General features: G+C 38.9%; 1 protein-coding gene across 3 annotated transcripts in view; it reads right to left on the bottom strand.

The window, feature by feature from the left end:
- Window positions 1-13,984, bottom strand: part of LOC114476678 (kinesin-like protein KIF20B) — a 40,359-nt gene that overhangs the window by 7,145 nt on the left and 19,230 nt on the right. For all 3 annotated transcript variants that reach the window (XM_028468502.1, XM_028468503.1, XM_028468504.1), the window contains 11 exons: window positions 13,184-13,911; window positions 12,954-13,092; window positions 11,447-11,569; window positions 11,293-11,338; window positions 11,089-11,214; window positions 10,415-10,545; window positions 9,794-9,949; window positions 8,263-8,430; window positions 8,001-8,111; window positions 7,884-7,931; window positions 5,271-5,480 (listed from right to left, as the gene is read on the bottom strand). In XM_028468502.1, the coding sequence (XP_028324303.1) occupies window positions 5,271-5,480; window positions 7,884-7,931; window positions 8,001-8,111; window positions 8,263-8,430; window positions 9,794-9,949; window positions 10,415-10,545; window positions 11,089-11,214; window positions 11,293-11,338; window positions 11,447-11,569; window positions 12,954-13,092; window positions 13,184-13,911 (1,986 nt within the window). The remainder of the gene's footprint in view (window positions 1-5,270; window positions 5,481-7,883; window positions 7,932-8,000; window positions 8,112-8,262; window positions 8,431-9,793; window positions 9,950-10,414; window positions 10,546-11,088; window positions 11,215-11,292; window positions 11,339-11,446; window positions 11,570-12,953; window positions 13,093-13,183; window positions 13,912-13,984) is intronic.

The raw sequence follows: 13,984 nt of genomic DNA, 5'->3' as shown, positions 1-13,984 counted from the left end.
GAACCTATTTTCATCACTTTTTTCCCAATTTAACCACATTCACCATTTGCCTTGGCCATTATTTGTTCCTATTTTGAAAACTACATTACCCCAACCCCCCTTCTAAACCAATATTGACACTTTGAACCCTTTTTACCACTTTTTCCGTCTGTTTTTGTTCACTTTAGTTTACAACTTTGAACCAATTTCTGTGGTTTTTAAAATCCCATTTCACCACCTTTTCCACCATTTTTGGTGACAGACCCCTACCCCCTCCAAATAAATAAATAAAAATGTCTGCCACTTGAACCCTTTTTAACTTCAACATATCCAAGCAATAAATGACAAATCAGTCCCTGCAGGTTCTTTTCTTTTAAATTTAATTGATTTTGTGACAGATTTTTATTTAACTCATTCAGTGCCAACCATTTTCAGATTTTCTACCATCCTCAGTTCCAGCCGTTTTTGAGCATTTTGACTGATATTTAAAGACCCACAGAATATTTTCTACGATGACTATCTGAAATCTGACAGCAGATTCTGAAAGATTGAAGCCTCTACTTTCATCAACAACAAAAAAAAAAAATTGTTTCTGGCTCGTTTCATTCTTTTGTAATCAGCCGTTGAATAGAGCAAGTTTTACACAAATCTTCAGTTTTCGGAGCAAAAAGCTGAGAAAAAAAGTCTTTTTCTAAAAAAAACCCTGTCAGTGACTTTAAAGCTATTTTTTTTGCTTTAGTAACAACTCTAACATCTGAACATTGTTTCCTTATATATAAAAAAAATAAAAACACTGATACCGGGCTTTTGATGATGAAATTATTATTATTTATCTATCTGGGTCAGAGTTGAATGACCCCCCCCCCCCCCCCCCCCCCTCATCTAAAGGTGCACTACTGCCATTTTCAGGACACAGTTGGTCACTACAACACCCCACATCTTAGATATTGATGAGAGCCTCCGTCAGGGTGTTTTCTAGTAATCCCCGTGAAAAAAATGCAAATGACAAGTTATCTCGTCAATGGCACTGAGCGTTTGGATTTGAAATGACGAGTTATCTCATCAATGGCACTGAATGAGTTAATCTGGGTAAATGTTAAATATTTCGAGGACTTTTTGAACAATTAACAGTTATTTGAACTAATTGAGTTATTAAATGCAGTCAGGTAATAATTCATGTTTTTCTTTCTGTCATTTTAATGGATTTGACACGTGTCGTACAGGTTGGAGAACCTGTAATCTCCTCCAGCAGCAGAAGATACAACTCACTCACATGTGCTATCCCTCACAGATTAAAGTGGCTGACATGCTGATATCCTGACTTTGATGTTTAGTTTAAACGTCTCAGCGTGTGTGAGCTCTTTGTGCTGCACTTTGTCTCCGTGGTAACGCGTTCCTTCTGAGTGACAGGCAGACTTTCTGTTTCACAGCATGTGAAAAAACTCTCATTAGCAGCGTCGTAAAATACTAACACTGCAGAGAACATTTTCGTGAACCTGAAGGAATAAACAGCGTCTGATAGAATCAGGGTTGGAACGTGGAGGCGACTAAGATGAAAAAGATAAAAAAGGCTTTTAACGCACGGCCCAGTAGACGCAGCGTGTGTGAAGGCAGCAGTGATCAGAGGTGATTTACTGCACTGAGATCAATGTCTCCATGAAAGCACCACACACTTTTCTTTTATTGTCCTGTCAGTTCATCTGTACACATGACTCAGCAGAACAACAAAGACTAATAGGATTCAAAGCCAAGAAACACCAACCAATCACAGCAGAGCCCAGCCCCTTTAACCTGAGTGCTAAGATAACCAAACATGTTCACAGTATACAAACAAACACAATCAACGATATAATCTACACAAAACTACAAAAAAATGGCACAAAATAACTTTAAAAACATGAAAAAAATCTACACAAAACAAAAAACATGCAAAACAAGGCAAACAAGGACAGCAAAATACACAAAATAACTTAATAACACATACTGTATAACATCAACACAAAATAACCCTAAAAATACACAATCTACACAAAACAAAAAACAAGACGGAAAGGACAAAAAAAAATACAGAAAACTAGACACAATAGACAAAATGACTCCAGAAACACATTGAAATCTACATAAAATGATAAAAATGTAAAGCAAAAGCAAGAAAATTCACAAAAACAGACCATACTTTACTTTTCTTTTAAGATTAAATCAAACAAACAAATAAGAAAACTGCAGATTCAAGTTTGAAAGGAAAAAAAAACTTTAAATTTCAATTTATATATTTTATAATTAAAGCTTGTAGTTTGTAAATAAATAATAATAAAAGCATTTTAAAAGCTGTAAAAATGTAAATATAGCTGTGATAGTTTCTATTTAAATACAAATATCATTATACTGTGTGTGAGTTTAAATCCAACCTTCAGTTATTTGTGCTAGAGCTGAACTTATAAAGCTGAGCTAATGACAGATGATGATGATGTGCTCTGGGTTAATGGAAGCTACGCTAGAGCAGCTAAATGAACGAATGATGGCGATGAAGACGATGATGAAGATGAGGCTTTCTGATGAAAAGGTAAAAACTAAAAAGCTGTACCTGGGCTTTAGTTTTCCATTTGCTGCTCCTAAAAATGTGAGACTTTGGAGAAGAAAACACAAACAGATTTTGGTTATAAAAAGCTGCGTATTAAACACCTAAAGACTGGATTTAGTTAAAATGGTCCTAATAGTTTAGTTTGGAAAACATCATTTAGTTTGAAGACGCTATTAGAAAAACATGACGTATTCCAGTCATTTTCACTTAAATCAAATTGTTTTCAACTCATTTCATCCTCAAGGTGCTCAAAACTGTTTCTATTCATTTTATTAATAAACCATTTAAAAATACTACTTTTTATACATTTGAAAATTTTTAAACAATGACAATAAAAAACCACAATAAGCAAAATAGAAAAATTATTTTTTTAAAAACAACAAAAAACGCCTCTAAAAACAAAATAATACAAGTGGAAACAAAAAACACAAGAAAAGTAAAAAAAAAAAATGGAATACAAAAACACACAGACTAAAACAATACACAAAATGTATGAAAAATACACAAAATTATGACAGAAACACACAAAAAATACACATACTGACTCCAAAAACCAGCAAAATATTAAAAAATGCAACAACCAAAAACACAAAATGATTCAGAAAAACTACAAAACAAATTGTATAAAACAAACAGAAAAAATGACCCCAAAAACAAAACAAAGATAGTATAAATAAACACAAAATAACTCCAAAAAACAAATCTTTAAAAAGATGAAATGAAAAAACTCACAGCTGTGTCAAAAATACACACAATGAATCAAGCAAACACACACACAGTGACTCCAGAAACACAGTTTTTGTGAGTAGGTCTTCTTATATTTCTATTACAGCCCATTGTAATAACTGTAATAACCTGAGATGAACTAGTCAGACTTCACAGCTGCTGTGAGATGTGTTGCTTTTAAAGTTCCAAACTTTTCCATCTCGTCCCATTAGAGCCATTACTACCATGTTCTGCGCTGCTCTAATGGAACTAAAGTCTGTCTGTATCACGTCCAACTCTCTGTACAGATGTGAACATGTGGCTGCTCTTTAATAAAAAACACTAAATGTGTTGATTTCACAGGAACAAATGCATGTTATATTGTTTCATGAGAAAAACACAAAGTAGATGACATGCATAAAGGTTTCTAGGCTTGGATCATTTACATAATTTAATAATAAATCTCAGGAAGTAGCAAAATAATCATTAAACTAGAGAGACCTGATAACAGCTAATCTAAATAAACACGTGTAACTGGTTGCTACATGCTAAGCTAACCCAAACATGTATAACTGGTTGCTACATCCTAAGCTAACCCAAACATTTATAACTGGTTGCTACATGCTAAGCTAACTCAAACATTTTTAATTGGTTGCTACATGCTAAGCTAACCCAAACGTGGCAATGGTTTCAACATGTTAAGCTAAACCAAACATGTGTAACTGGTTGCTACATGCTAAGCTAATCAAAATTTGTGGAATTAGTTGCTAAATGCTAAGCTAACCTAAACGTGGGAATGTTGCAACATGCTAAGCCACACCAACCGTGGGCGACCGTGGCTCAGGTGGTAGTGGGTCGTCTTCTGATCGACAGGTTGGGGGTTTGATCCCAGTACCTGACTATGTGTCAAAGTGTCCTTGGGCAAGACACTGAACCCTAAGCTGCTCCCAGTGGTCGACTAGCGCCTTGTATGGCAGTCCTGTCCCACTGGTGTGTGAATGTGAGAGTGATTGGGTGAATGAGCTGATATGTAAATCAAGTCCATTCCATCCATTTACCAAACATGTGTAATTGGTTGCTACATGCTAAGCTAACTTAAATGTGGGAATGGTTGCTACATGCTAAGCTAATCCAAACATATAAAACTAATTGCTACGTGCTAAGGAAACCAAACATTTGAGTGGTTGATTAGTGCTAAGCTAACCAAACATATGGAACTAGTTGCTACGTGCTCAGCTAACTAAACATGCGTGACTAGTTGCTACATGCTAAGTTAACCCAAACATGTGTGAGTGGTTGATTCGTGCTAAGCTAACTAAACGTGAGGGACTGGTCTCTACCTCTTAAGCTAACCCAAACATAAGAAACTAGTTTCTACGTGCTAAACTAAACCAAACATATGGAAGTAGTTGCTACATGCTAAGCTAACGCAAACATATGGAACTAGTTGCTACATGCTAAGCTAACGCAAACATGGAACTAGTTTCTACGTGCTAAGCTGACCACAAATGTTTCCAGTCTCAGAAGTAGAAGAACATTGACTGTCTGTAATCTGAGGAACACATATATTCATCTTAAAGGTTCCTCCTCCCTCATCAGGAAAAATTTTTGGAAAAAATATGAAACGGACACTGCACAGACTGTCAGAAAAAGCCCTGAGACGTCGAGGAGACATTTTTCAGGGTCAGTTTTTGGTCTTTAACTCTATTTGTTGTATGTATACAAATAATTATACCCAGAGAAGAAGAAAACATATTCAATTCTACTCCTCCATCACGTGACAAGATGCCATAAAATTTAAACATAAAACATTGAGGGAGTTTGGACGGAAATAAAATAAGATAGTGTTGCTGCGCAAAGGATTTTATTGATTATTTAGTCCTTTGTGTCTGTTTTAAGTTGGTATTTGGTCTTTTTTATGTTTTCTTTGTGATGAGATCTCTTCTGGATCATTATTGCACACAGAATTCCTTGGGCCATATGTTAAGAACCTCCACTTCCCTACCTTCTCCATCTCGCTGCTTTTGCGTTTGCGACTCGAGCGTGTGATTTTGACAGTGACGGCGCTCTTCTCCCCCTGGCGTCTCAGAGCCATGCGGTTTGGCTGCAGGGAGCTGAAGGCGATCTCCAGCTCAGGTTTGGGGAAACGGCTGCAGCGCCCGCTCTCTGTGGAGATCTCAAAGGAGTCCAGGACGGCAGAACCACTGGCCGAGCACTGAGGGATAAAATACAGGAGGATCCTTTACAGTCATGATATTACACTGCGACAAGCACACCTAATACATGATGCTAAGTTTTCTTGTGATGAAGATGTCACATTTAGTCTTCATCTAGTTTCAGGTGAAAATATTTGGTGGACAAAGGTTATCAGTCCTGTTATCTTTCAGAATATGCTCTCATGTGGTATATGAGCTCAAGTGGCGATCATTATACCGTAATTTCCGGGTTATAAAGCACACTGTTTTATTGGCCGCATTACAATAATTTAGCCATTTTTAGAGAAAAATCCACACAAATTCCCCAGCCTAACATAGGCCGCACCCTATTGGCTGATGAGGGTGCCCGTCAGACAAATCGACCAATCAGAATGGGCAGGTAGGCGGGCTGCTGTACACAAGTTAGGTTTCACAGAAATATCCGTGTTTCAACTGATAAGTTTCCTTTACTACATGAAGTCTCATCCTCACTGCTCCACGTCTACATATCAGACCATTTACAGCTTTTCATGGTCACTTTTTACTGGAACCAGACTGATAAACCACTTCATCTGTTCTTACCGTGAACTACCACGGAGCGATCACAGCGAATCGGACTCTGAGTCAGAATACGGATGCGATCGCTTCTGAATAAATCCAACGTGGTGATTTGGTAACTTCATGCTGTTATGTTATTATTACAAACTGACTGACTTTTACTGTTGACGGAGATCAGAACATGCTGTATACAGCCTGTATACAGGATGTTCTGATCTTCGCTCCGTCTGTCCGTCCTCCTTATGGAAGCGTCTCCATCAGCCTCAGAGTCCAGAACACGTGATTTAACAACTTTATTCTGTTTATTCTTCTTTGCGCTCTCTCTCTCTCTGACATTTTTCTGCGTCGTTGCTATGACGAGGCAGTGTGCATCATGACAAAATGAGTGATCAGAATGATTCTGTGCGAGCAAAAACATTTTAATGTTAATAATTTCATTATTCCACCTGGTCTAATGTGACGGAGCTCAATTTTGTGGCAGCATGAAGCTTATTATACTGGGAAAGATCCACAATTTAGCCGCGTCATTGTTTAAGCCACAGGGTTCAAAGTGTGAGAAAAAAGTAGCGGCTTATTGTCCAGAAATCACGGTAATTTAAAAACTGTCATGTCGGGAGCGATGCATTAAAGGGATCCTCCACTAGTTTTACAAGTTTGGCCTAAAATCTTTGAAATGTACTCATTAGCAGATCTATGTCTAACAAACACATTATTATAATCCATACTCTCCCTTAAACAGTATGCTGACACGCTCTGGTGGCTGAAGTTAGTGATACAATCACAGGCTGTTGAAGGACTTAAGTCCATGATTTGCTCGCTAACTTCAGCCACCAGAACGTGTCAGCACACTGTCGAAGGGAAAGTAAAGGTCGCTTAGGAGAGCTCTTCTTCTCTGCTTCATCGTCTACTACCAAACCTCAGAATTGGAACTATCACCCCATGCAATCACAGATTTTGTTGGTCACAACTGTTTTTATCCTCTTTCTATAAACAAAAGGTTCACATTAACATCTTTAACTATTTTTTTAGTTGCGAAGTGCCCTTAAAATCTACTAAATAATCTAAAAATCAGGCAGAATGTTTCACTCCAATAGAAAACAATGGCATGTTTACAGGCAGTGGGGCCATGTGACATCATCAATCACATGATTTCAAGATGGAGGAACACAGGCTCTAAAACTGTAAAGTAGTTAATAAAATGAATATGATCATAATAATGTGTTTTCTTTGACAAAGATTTACTAATAAGGACATTTTTAAAGGTTTTAGGCCAAATTTGGAAAAACAGTGGAAGATCATTTTAATGTCGTGTTTAACTTTATTTAAAACTTTGTCAATCAGAAAATGATTAACAATTAAAATCTGTAAAACTCACAAATCTTCAAGTCCTGTATTTTTTGGAGCAGGAAAAATGCTAAACTTTATTAATTAATTCAAATGAACAAAATAAATAAAAACAACTAAACAAATCTCAAAAAAAATTCTATAAAATAAAACAAGTCAATTTCAATATAATAGAACAAAACAAATAAATATTCCAATTGAGCTATTAAGAAAAACAAAACTAAAAACAAACTAAATTAACATGCGCCATCAACATCTGTGAGATTTCTTATCTCCTTCATTTAAACTGCATTTTAATCACACTTAGTTTAACCGTTTCATCAAAATCTTTCCTTTAATGACATTGGAGCGCTCATTCCCATTGGTGTTATGGTTCAACAGGTGACCATGTTGTTTTGTGACCTGTCATATCAGAGGTTAAGCTTTAATGCTGTGTTAATCTGAAGAAACACCAAAAATACTAAAATGAATGCACTAATCAGCGTGCATGCTCCTCAAAAGAGTGTACAGAGTGAGCTCACCTGGCTGCTGACGGACGCTCTCAGGCCCCGCCCTCCGGATGAATCGTCCTGTAAGGCCAACAATCATTGATGAACGTGTTTATTTTCACACTTTAGAATGGTTCAGAACAAACTGACCTTTGTTTCCTCCAGTTTGGCTCTGGAAGCTTCCAGCTCCGTCTTCAGCTGTGAGATCTGGGTTTCCTTCTCAGTGAGGGCCACCTGCATCTGTGCTGCTGTGGGACTGACCTGTGAGGCGTTCAGGGACACTCATTGTGACATCTCACGTATAAACGCCTGCTCTCACTGATACACTATAGCCAAAGCTTGTGTTTCACAGGTAGACACAGACTTCCATGCACCTATGTGATTGTCAAACCATAGTCTTGCTGGTACTGACCTCTGGTGGCATCTGAGCAACATTGCAGCGTAGTTGTGTGATCAGTGCATCTTTCTCAGCCTGAGAGGACAGAAACTTCTGCAATTGGACCTCTAACGCTGCTACCAGAGTGTCTCTCTCCTTCCTCCACTGGTCCATGGACTGATCTCGCTCCCTCAGCTGAGCCTCCTGACAGGGAGGAGGGACGGATCAGATGGTAAAACAGGATGAAACTTTAGGAGTGGGGACGTCAAAGCTCAGGAGTGGCGGCCCTATGACTAATTTGTTACGACCACAAAAGCAAAAGCACGAAACCAAAGAATGAGACCATAAATAAAGAGAAAGAAACTAAACTAGTCCAAAAACATCCTAAACAACTACAAACAAAACACAAAAAATGAGAAATATACAAAATAACAAAAATTCACAAAATGACAACAAATCACACTTAACTCATTGAGTGCCATTCACGTCTATAGATGTGAATTGTGTTTTTCGGCTGGGGTTGCTAGGAGACAGTGTGACGAAGCTCTTCGGTGAATATCTAAGTTGTACCATGATGTAGTGACCAACAGGTGGCAGCAGAGCACCTTTGGATGAAAGATCACCCGTGATCGGCAGAGCTCAGAGGGAAAGAAAAGAAGTTAAAGAGACAGAAAATGGTGCTATGAGAGTTGATGCTGAAGTTCCCACCAGCTCACACTCAACCAGAACATGTGTGGAGCTAAGTGGACTATTGGGAGTGTAGCGATGGTGAGAGAAAATGATCAAAAATGAGGATGAGGAGGAAGTTGCGTGTATGGAGAATGACGGGGGGAGAGACTTGGAGGGACGCCAAAATACAGTAAGAAATCCATTCAACTCTGACATAGATAATAAAATAATAATAATGTTGCCATCAAAAGTCTGGTCTTAGTGTTGTTTTTGTAGTTTTATAGAAGGAAACCAATGTTGACGTGTCACTAAAGCAGGTCTTTAAAAATTAGTCAAAATGCTCTAAAACGGCAGGCACCTAATGAGTTAATGACCCTCAAAAAAAAAAAAAAAACATAAAATGCACACAAAATGAAAGAAAAACACACTAAATGACAATAGAAATATGCAAAAACACTTGAAATCACAGAACGACAGGGAAAATACACAAAATTAATCCAAAAACATAAAAATCACCACAAAAAATACAGAACAAAACAAACACAGAAATGCACAAAACTCTCTCAAAAAACATACAAACTAACAGAACACTTACACAAAAGGACAACAAAAACTTATAAAATAGATGCAAAATGACAACAAAATAACAAAAACATGTACAATATGACTCATAAAACACAAAACTACAGCAAACGTACACAAAGCCACTACTAAAAACATATCAGTTGGTTGTTATGTTATTTAGTGCCAACAGATTTAAAAACTGAAAATGAATTATTGGCTGTGATCTGAACATGTGGTTTAACTCAGTGAATAAACACAGTGACTGCATTAAACAGTCACCAGTTCTAATGATGACCAGATGAAGTGGTACACCTATAACTTGTGGTCCTCTCACCAGCTCCCCCTGCTGTCTGACGGAGCGCTCACGGTCTTCAGCAAACTTCCTCATCTCCTGGTTCCTTTTGTCCTCCGCCTCCTTGGCCTGACCAATCAGAGAGAGCTTCTCCTCCTGCCACTTCCTGCGCTCAGCCTGGTGTTTGTCTGTTAGGGTCTGAAAGAAAAAAAACATTTTACTACTTTTTTTTTTGTTTTTAACAAACTGCACTTTTTTAGGAATCAGTTTGAAATGTTATGTTTTAATCATAATAAATTCACACGTTTCCAATAATAAAAGAACTGTTTCCCTAAATTAGCAAGATCATTTTGCATTTTCCAACATTCATTTTATCAAAATAAAGTAATTACATATTTTTGAATGGCTAAAATTTTCAGCGCAATCTTTAGCCAATAGATGGCGATGTAGGCTGAAAAATACAGATAGGTTTGTCAGTTTCAAATGAAAAAAAGTACACTGTATATAGTGTGTGAAATAAGGTAATAAGATCTAAAAACTCCTTTAAAGTAGGGGCTAGTTAGTAAAATACTGTTTAAACAACAAATAAATGAATTCATCAACATTAATTTGAGGACACTGAATGCTAAACGTGATGAATGGTTTAGTGAACAAACAGACGACCTTCAGGGTTTCCTCAGTGCGAGCTGCTTCCTGTTTGAGAGCTGTGATGTCATCAGACGCACCCTCTGATTGGCTGGCTGTGGTGAGTCCTGCATCGTTCTGTAGCAGCTTTGCTTTCACCTGCTCCAATTCTGGAATAATTAACATTAAACACAAACACACTTTACAATGAGGTCAGCAAGTAACTGAGTCAACAGAGTAAATAAATAGCAAGGAAACTATGCAACTGTGTAACTGAGTAAATAACAAAGTAACTGAGTATATAGATAAATTATGTAACCGAGTAAATAAAGTAACTGAGTATATAGATGAACTATGTAACTGAGTAAATAAAGTAACTGAGTATATAGATAAACTATGTAACTGAGTAAATAACTAAGTAACCAACTAAGTCACACAGTAGAGAAGTAAATATCTAAGTGAGTAAATACTAAGTCACTAACTAACGGAGTAAATACCAAAGTCACAAAATAAGTAACTTAGTTAATACCTATGTCATTAAGTAAGTAACTGGGTAAAAACTACGTAACCAAGTAAATCCCTAAGTTGCTTTGTAAATACGGAGTAGTAGTAACTATGTAAGTGACTAATGAGTGAGTAAATTCTTTAGTGGTGAGTAACTGAGCGTGTAACTTTGTTACAAAGTAACTAAGTAGTGTGAGTAGAACTGTGACCGTGGTGCAGCTGGTGGATCAGACTGAGTTTCTCCTCCAGCATCATCTCCATCTGCTGCTGTGTCTCTTCCTGCTCCGTCAGAGCCAATCGCATCTCCTCCATCACTCGACTTTTGACCTCCAGCTCTGAAACACACACACAGAGAAACTGCTGAGCTCTGATTGGTCCTCACTCAGCGGTAATAAACGTAATGAGTGACAGACCTCTGCAGGTCTTCTGGTGGAGCTCCTCACTGATTCCTGACGGAGTCTGAGGAAAACACGACATGGATGAGTGTGATTAAAAGCTTTAATCAGCTACTTCCTGCTCTAATCAGACAGGAAGTAGCTCTCTTCAGACAGGAAGTGGAGAACTCACTGCTCTGAGCTGCTGGATGCTTCGGTCTCTGATGGCGAGCTCACTCTGAAGCTGCTTCCTGTTCTTCTCTCCATCAGACAGCTTCTGTTTCAGACACTTCTCCTCTTCTCTCATGGCAGAGATCTACACAGCACAGACTATAACTTAAAACTAGAATATACACCAAGCAAATACTAAAGTATTTATGTGCATTTTTAAAATGATTGTGCTTTTATAAGAGGAACAAACTTTACATTTTTTCATTTCATTAATTCACAATGATTCGGCTTGTTAAAAATAGGTTCGAACTGATAATGAGCGCTACAGAGCAGACGGTTCACCCATCGATTTACCACTTCAACTGGTGGGATTCCCTACGCTGTGATTTAGATCCATTACTCTGTGATTTAGATCATCTACGCTGTGATTTAGATCCATTACTCTGTGATTTAGATCATCTACGCTGTGATTTAGATCCATTACTCTGTGATTTAGATCATCTACGCTGTGATTTAGATCCATTACTCTGTGATTTAGATCATCTACGCTGTGATTTAGATCCATTACTCTGTGATTTAGATCATCTACACTGTGATTTAGATCGATTTAGATCATCTACGCTGTGATTTAGATCATCTACGCTGTGATTTAGATCATCTACGCTGTGATTTAGATCCATTACGCTGTGATTTAGATCATCTACGCTGTGATTTAGATCATCTACGCTGTGATTTAGATCCATTACGCTGTGATTTAGATCCATTACGCTGTGATTTAGATCATCTACGCTGTGATTTAGATCCATTACGCTGTGATTTAGATCCATTACGCTGTGATTTAGATCATCTACGCTGTGATTTAGATCCATTAGTCTGTGATTTAGATCATCTACGCCGTGATTTAGATCATCTACGCCGTGATTTAGATCATCTACGCTGTGACTTAGATCATCTACGCTGTGATTTAGATCGATTTAGATCATCTACGCTGTGATTTAGATCAATTCAGATCATCTACGCCGTGATTTAGATCATCTACGCCGTGATTTAGATCATCTACGCTGTGACTTAGATCCCCTACGCTGTGATTTAGATCATCTACGCTGTGATTTAGATCCATTAGTCTGTGATTTAGATCATCTACGCCGTGATTTAGATCATCTACGCCGTGATTTAGATCATCTACGCTGTGACTTAGATCATCTACGCTGTGATTTAGATCGATTTAGATCATCTACGCTGTGATTTAGATCAATTCAGATCATCTACGCCGTGATTTAGATCATCTACGCCGTGATTTAGATCATCTACGCTGTGACTTAGATCCCCTACGCTGTGATTTAGATCTACTACGCTGTGATTTAGATCCCCTACGCAAAAATTTCAACCAGTGTAGGGGATCCGTTGTAGCCACTTAGCAACCCCGATGTTGCCCGTGTGAATCCTTTGCTTGGTAAGCCATCATCACTGTACAATATAAACAATATGCTTCATAAACCCTCCACACTTGTGTATATGTGAGTCGTTACCTCCTTCTGGACCTGCTCCATCTGCTTTTTGTAGTCACTGAGCTTCTCTCTGAGGTCAGACAAGTCGTCTTCTCTCCTCTGAAGGTCCACACTCAGCTTCTCAGCTTTCTGCGTCTGCTGCTGGAAGCTTTGCTTCAGGCTGCCAAAGAGGAGGAGAACAAACAGTATTACTGGTATGTTTTTGGATCAAGGAAATGTATAGACTAAAGCATTAACTAATGGTGGTCTACCTGCTGATCTCCTCTGCTCTCCTCTGCAGTTCATCGTCTTTCTGAGCAATGGCTTCATGAGCTACAGCGGTGCTCCTCTGATGCTCCTCCTGCTGTCGCTGCTCCAGGTTCTTCTGTAGAGACGTGATGACGACTTCCTGCTCCTGAAGCTTCTCCTTCAGCAGGTCAGTGGATTCCTCCTCTCTCTGATGCAGACGCTCCCTCAGCTCCTCCACCTGCTGCTTTAGCTCCTCCCTCTCTCCTTCCAGCTGCTGCTTCACCTTCTCCAGCTGCTGCTTTAGCTCCTCCCTCTCTCCTTCCAGCTGCTGCTTTAGCTCCTCCCTCTCTCCTTCCAGTTGCTGCTTGTGCTCCTTCCCCTCTCTTTCCAGCCGCTGCTTTAGCTCCTCCCCCAGCACCTTTAGTTCCTCCTTCTCTCCTTCCAGCTGCTGCACTCGTCTTTCCATGCCGTGGCGTCTCTCTCGTTCCTGACAGAGTTCTCTCCTCAGTTCGTCTCCCGCACAGACCGAGGTTATTTTAGCGGCGTGCAGCTCCTGCTTCAGCTCCTCTACCTGCTGCTTTAGCTCCTCCCCATCTCCTCCCACCTGCTGCTTCAGCTCCTCCAGCTCCTGCTGGAGCTTCAGGATCTCAGAGGATTTCTCCTGGATCTCCTCCCAGCGTTGGTCCAGTTGTTCCTGAGCCGTTACAAGTTGCTCTGAGAGGTGATCGACCGTTTGTGTCGCGGTCACCACCTACACCAGATAATACAACTGTTATCACCGGGGGCGGGCCACAAACATGTGACAATATCTGATCTGAGGGTCA

The sequence above is a fragment of the Gouania willdenowi genome, chromosome 15 (assembly GCF_900634775.1).
Source record: "Gouania willdenowi chromosome 15, fGouWil2.1, whole genome shotgun sequence".
NCBI lineage: Eukaryota > Metazoa > Chordata > Actinopteri > Blenniiformes > Gobiesocidae > Gouania > Gouania willdenowi.
The sequence above is the reverse complement of the archived record's forward strand: the minus strand, read 5'-3'. Positions and strand labels throughout refer to the sequence as shown.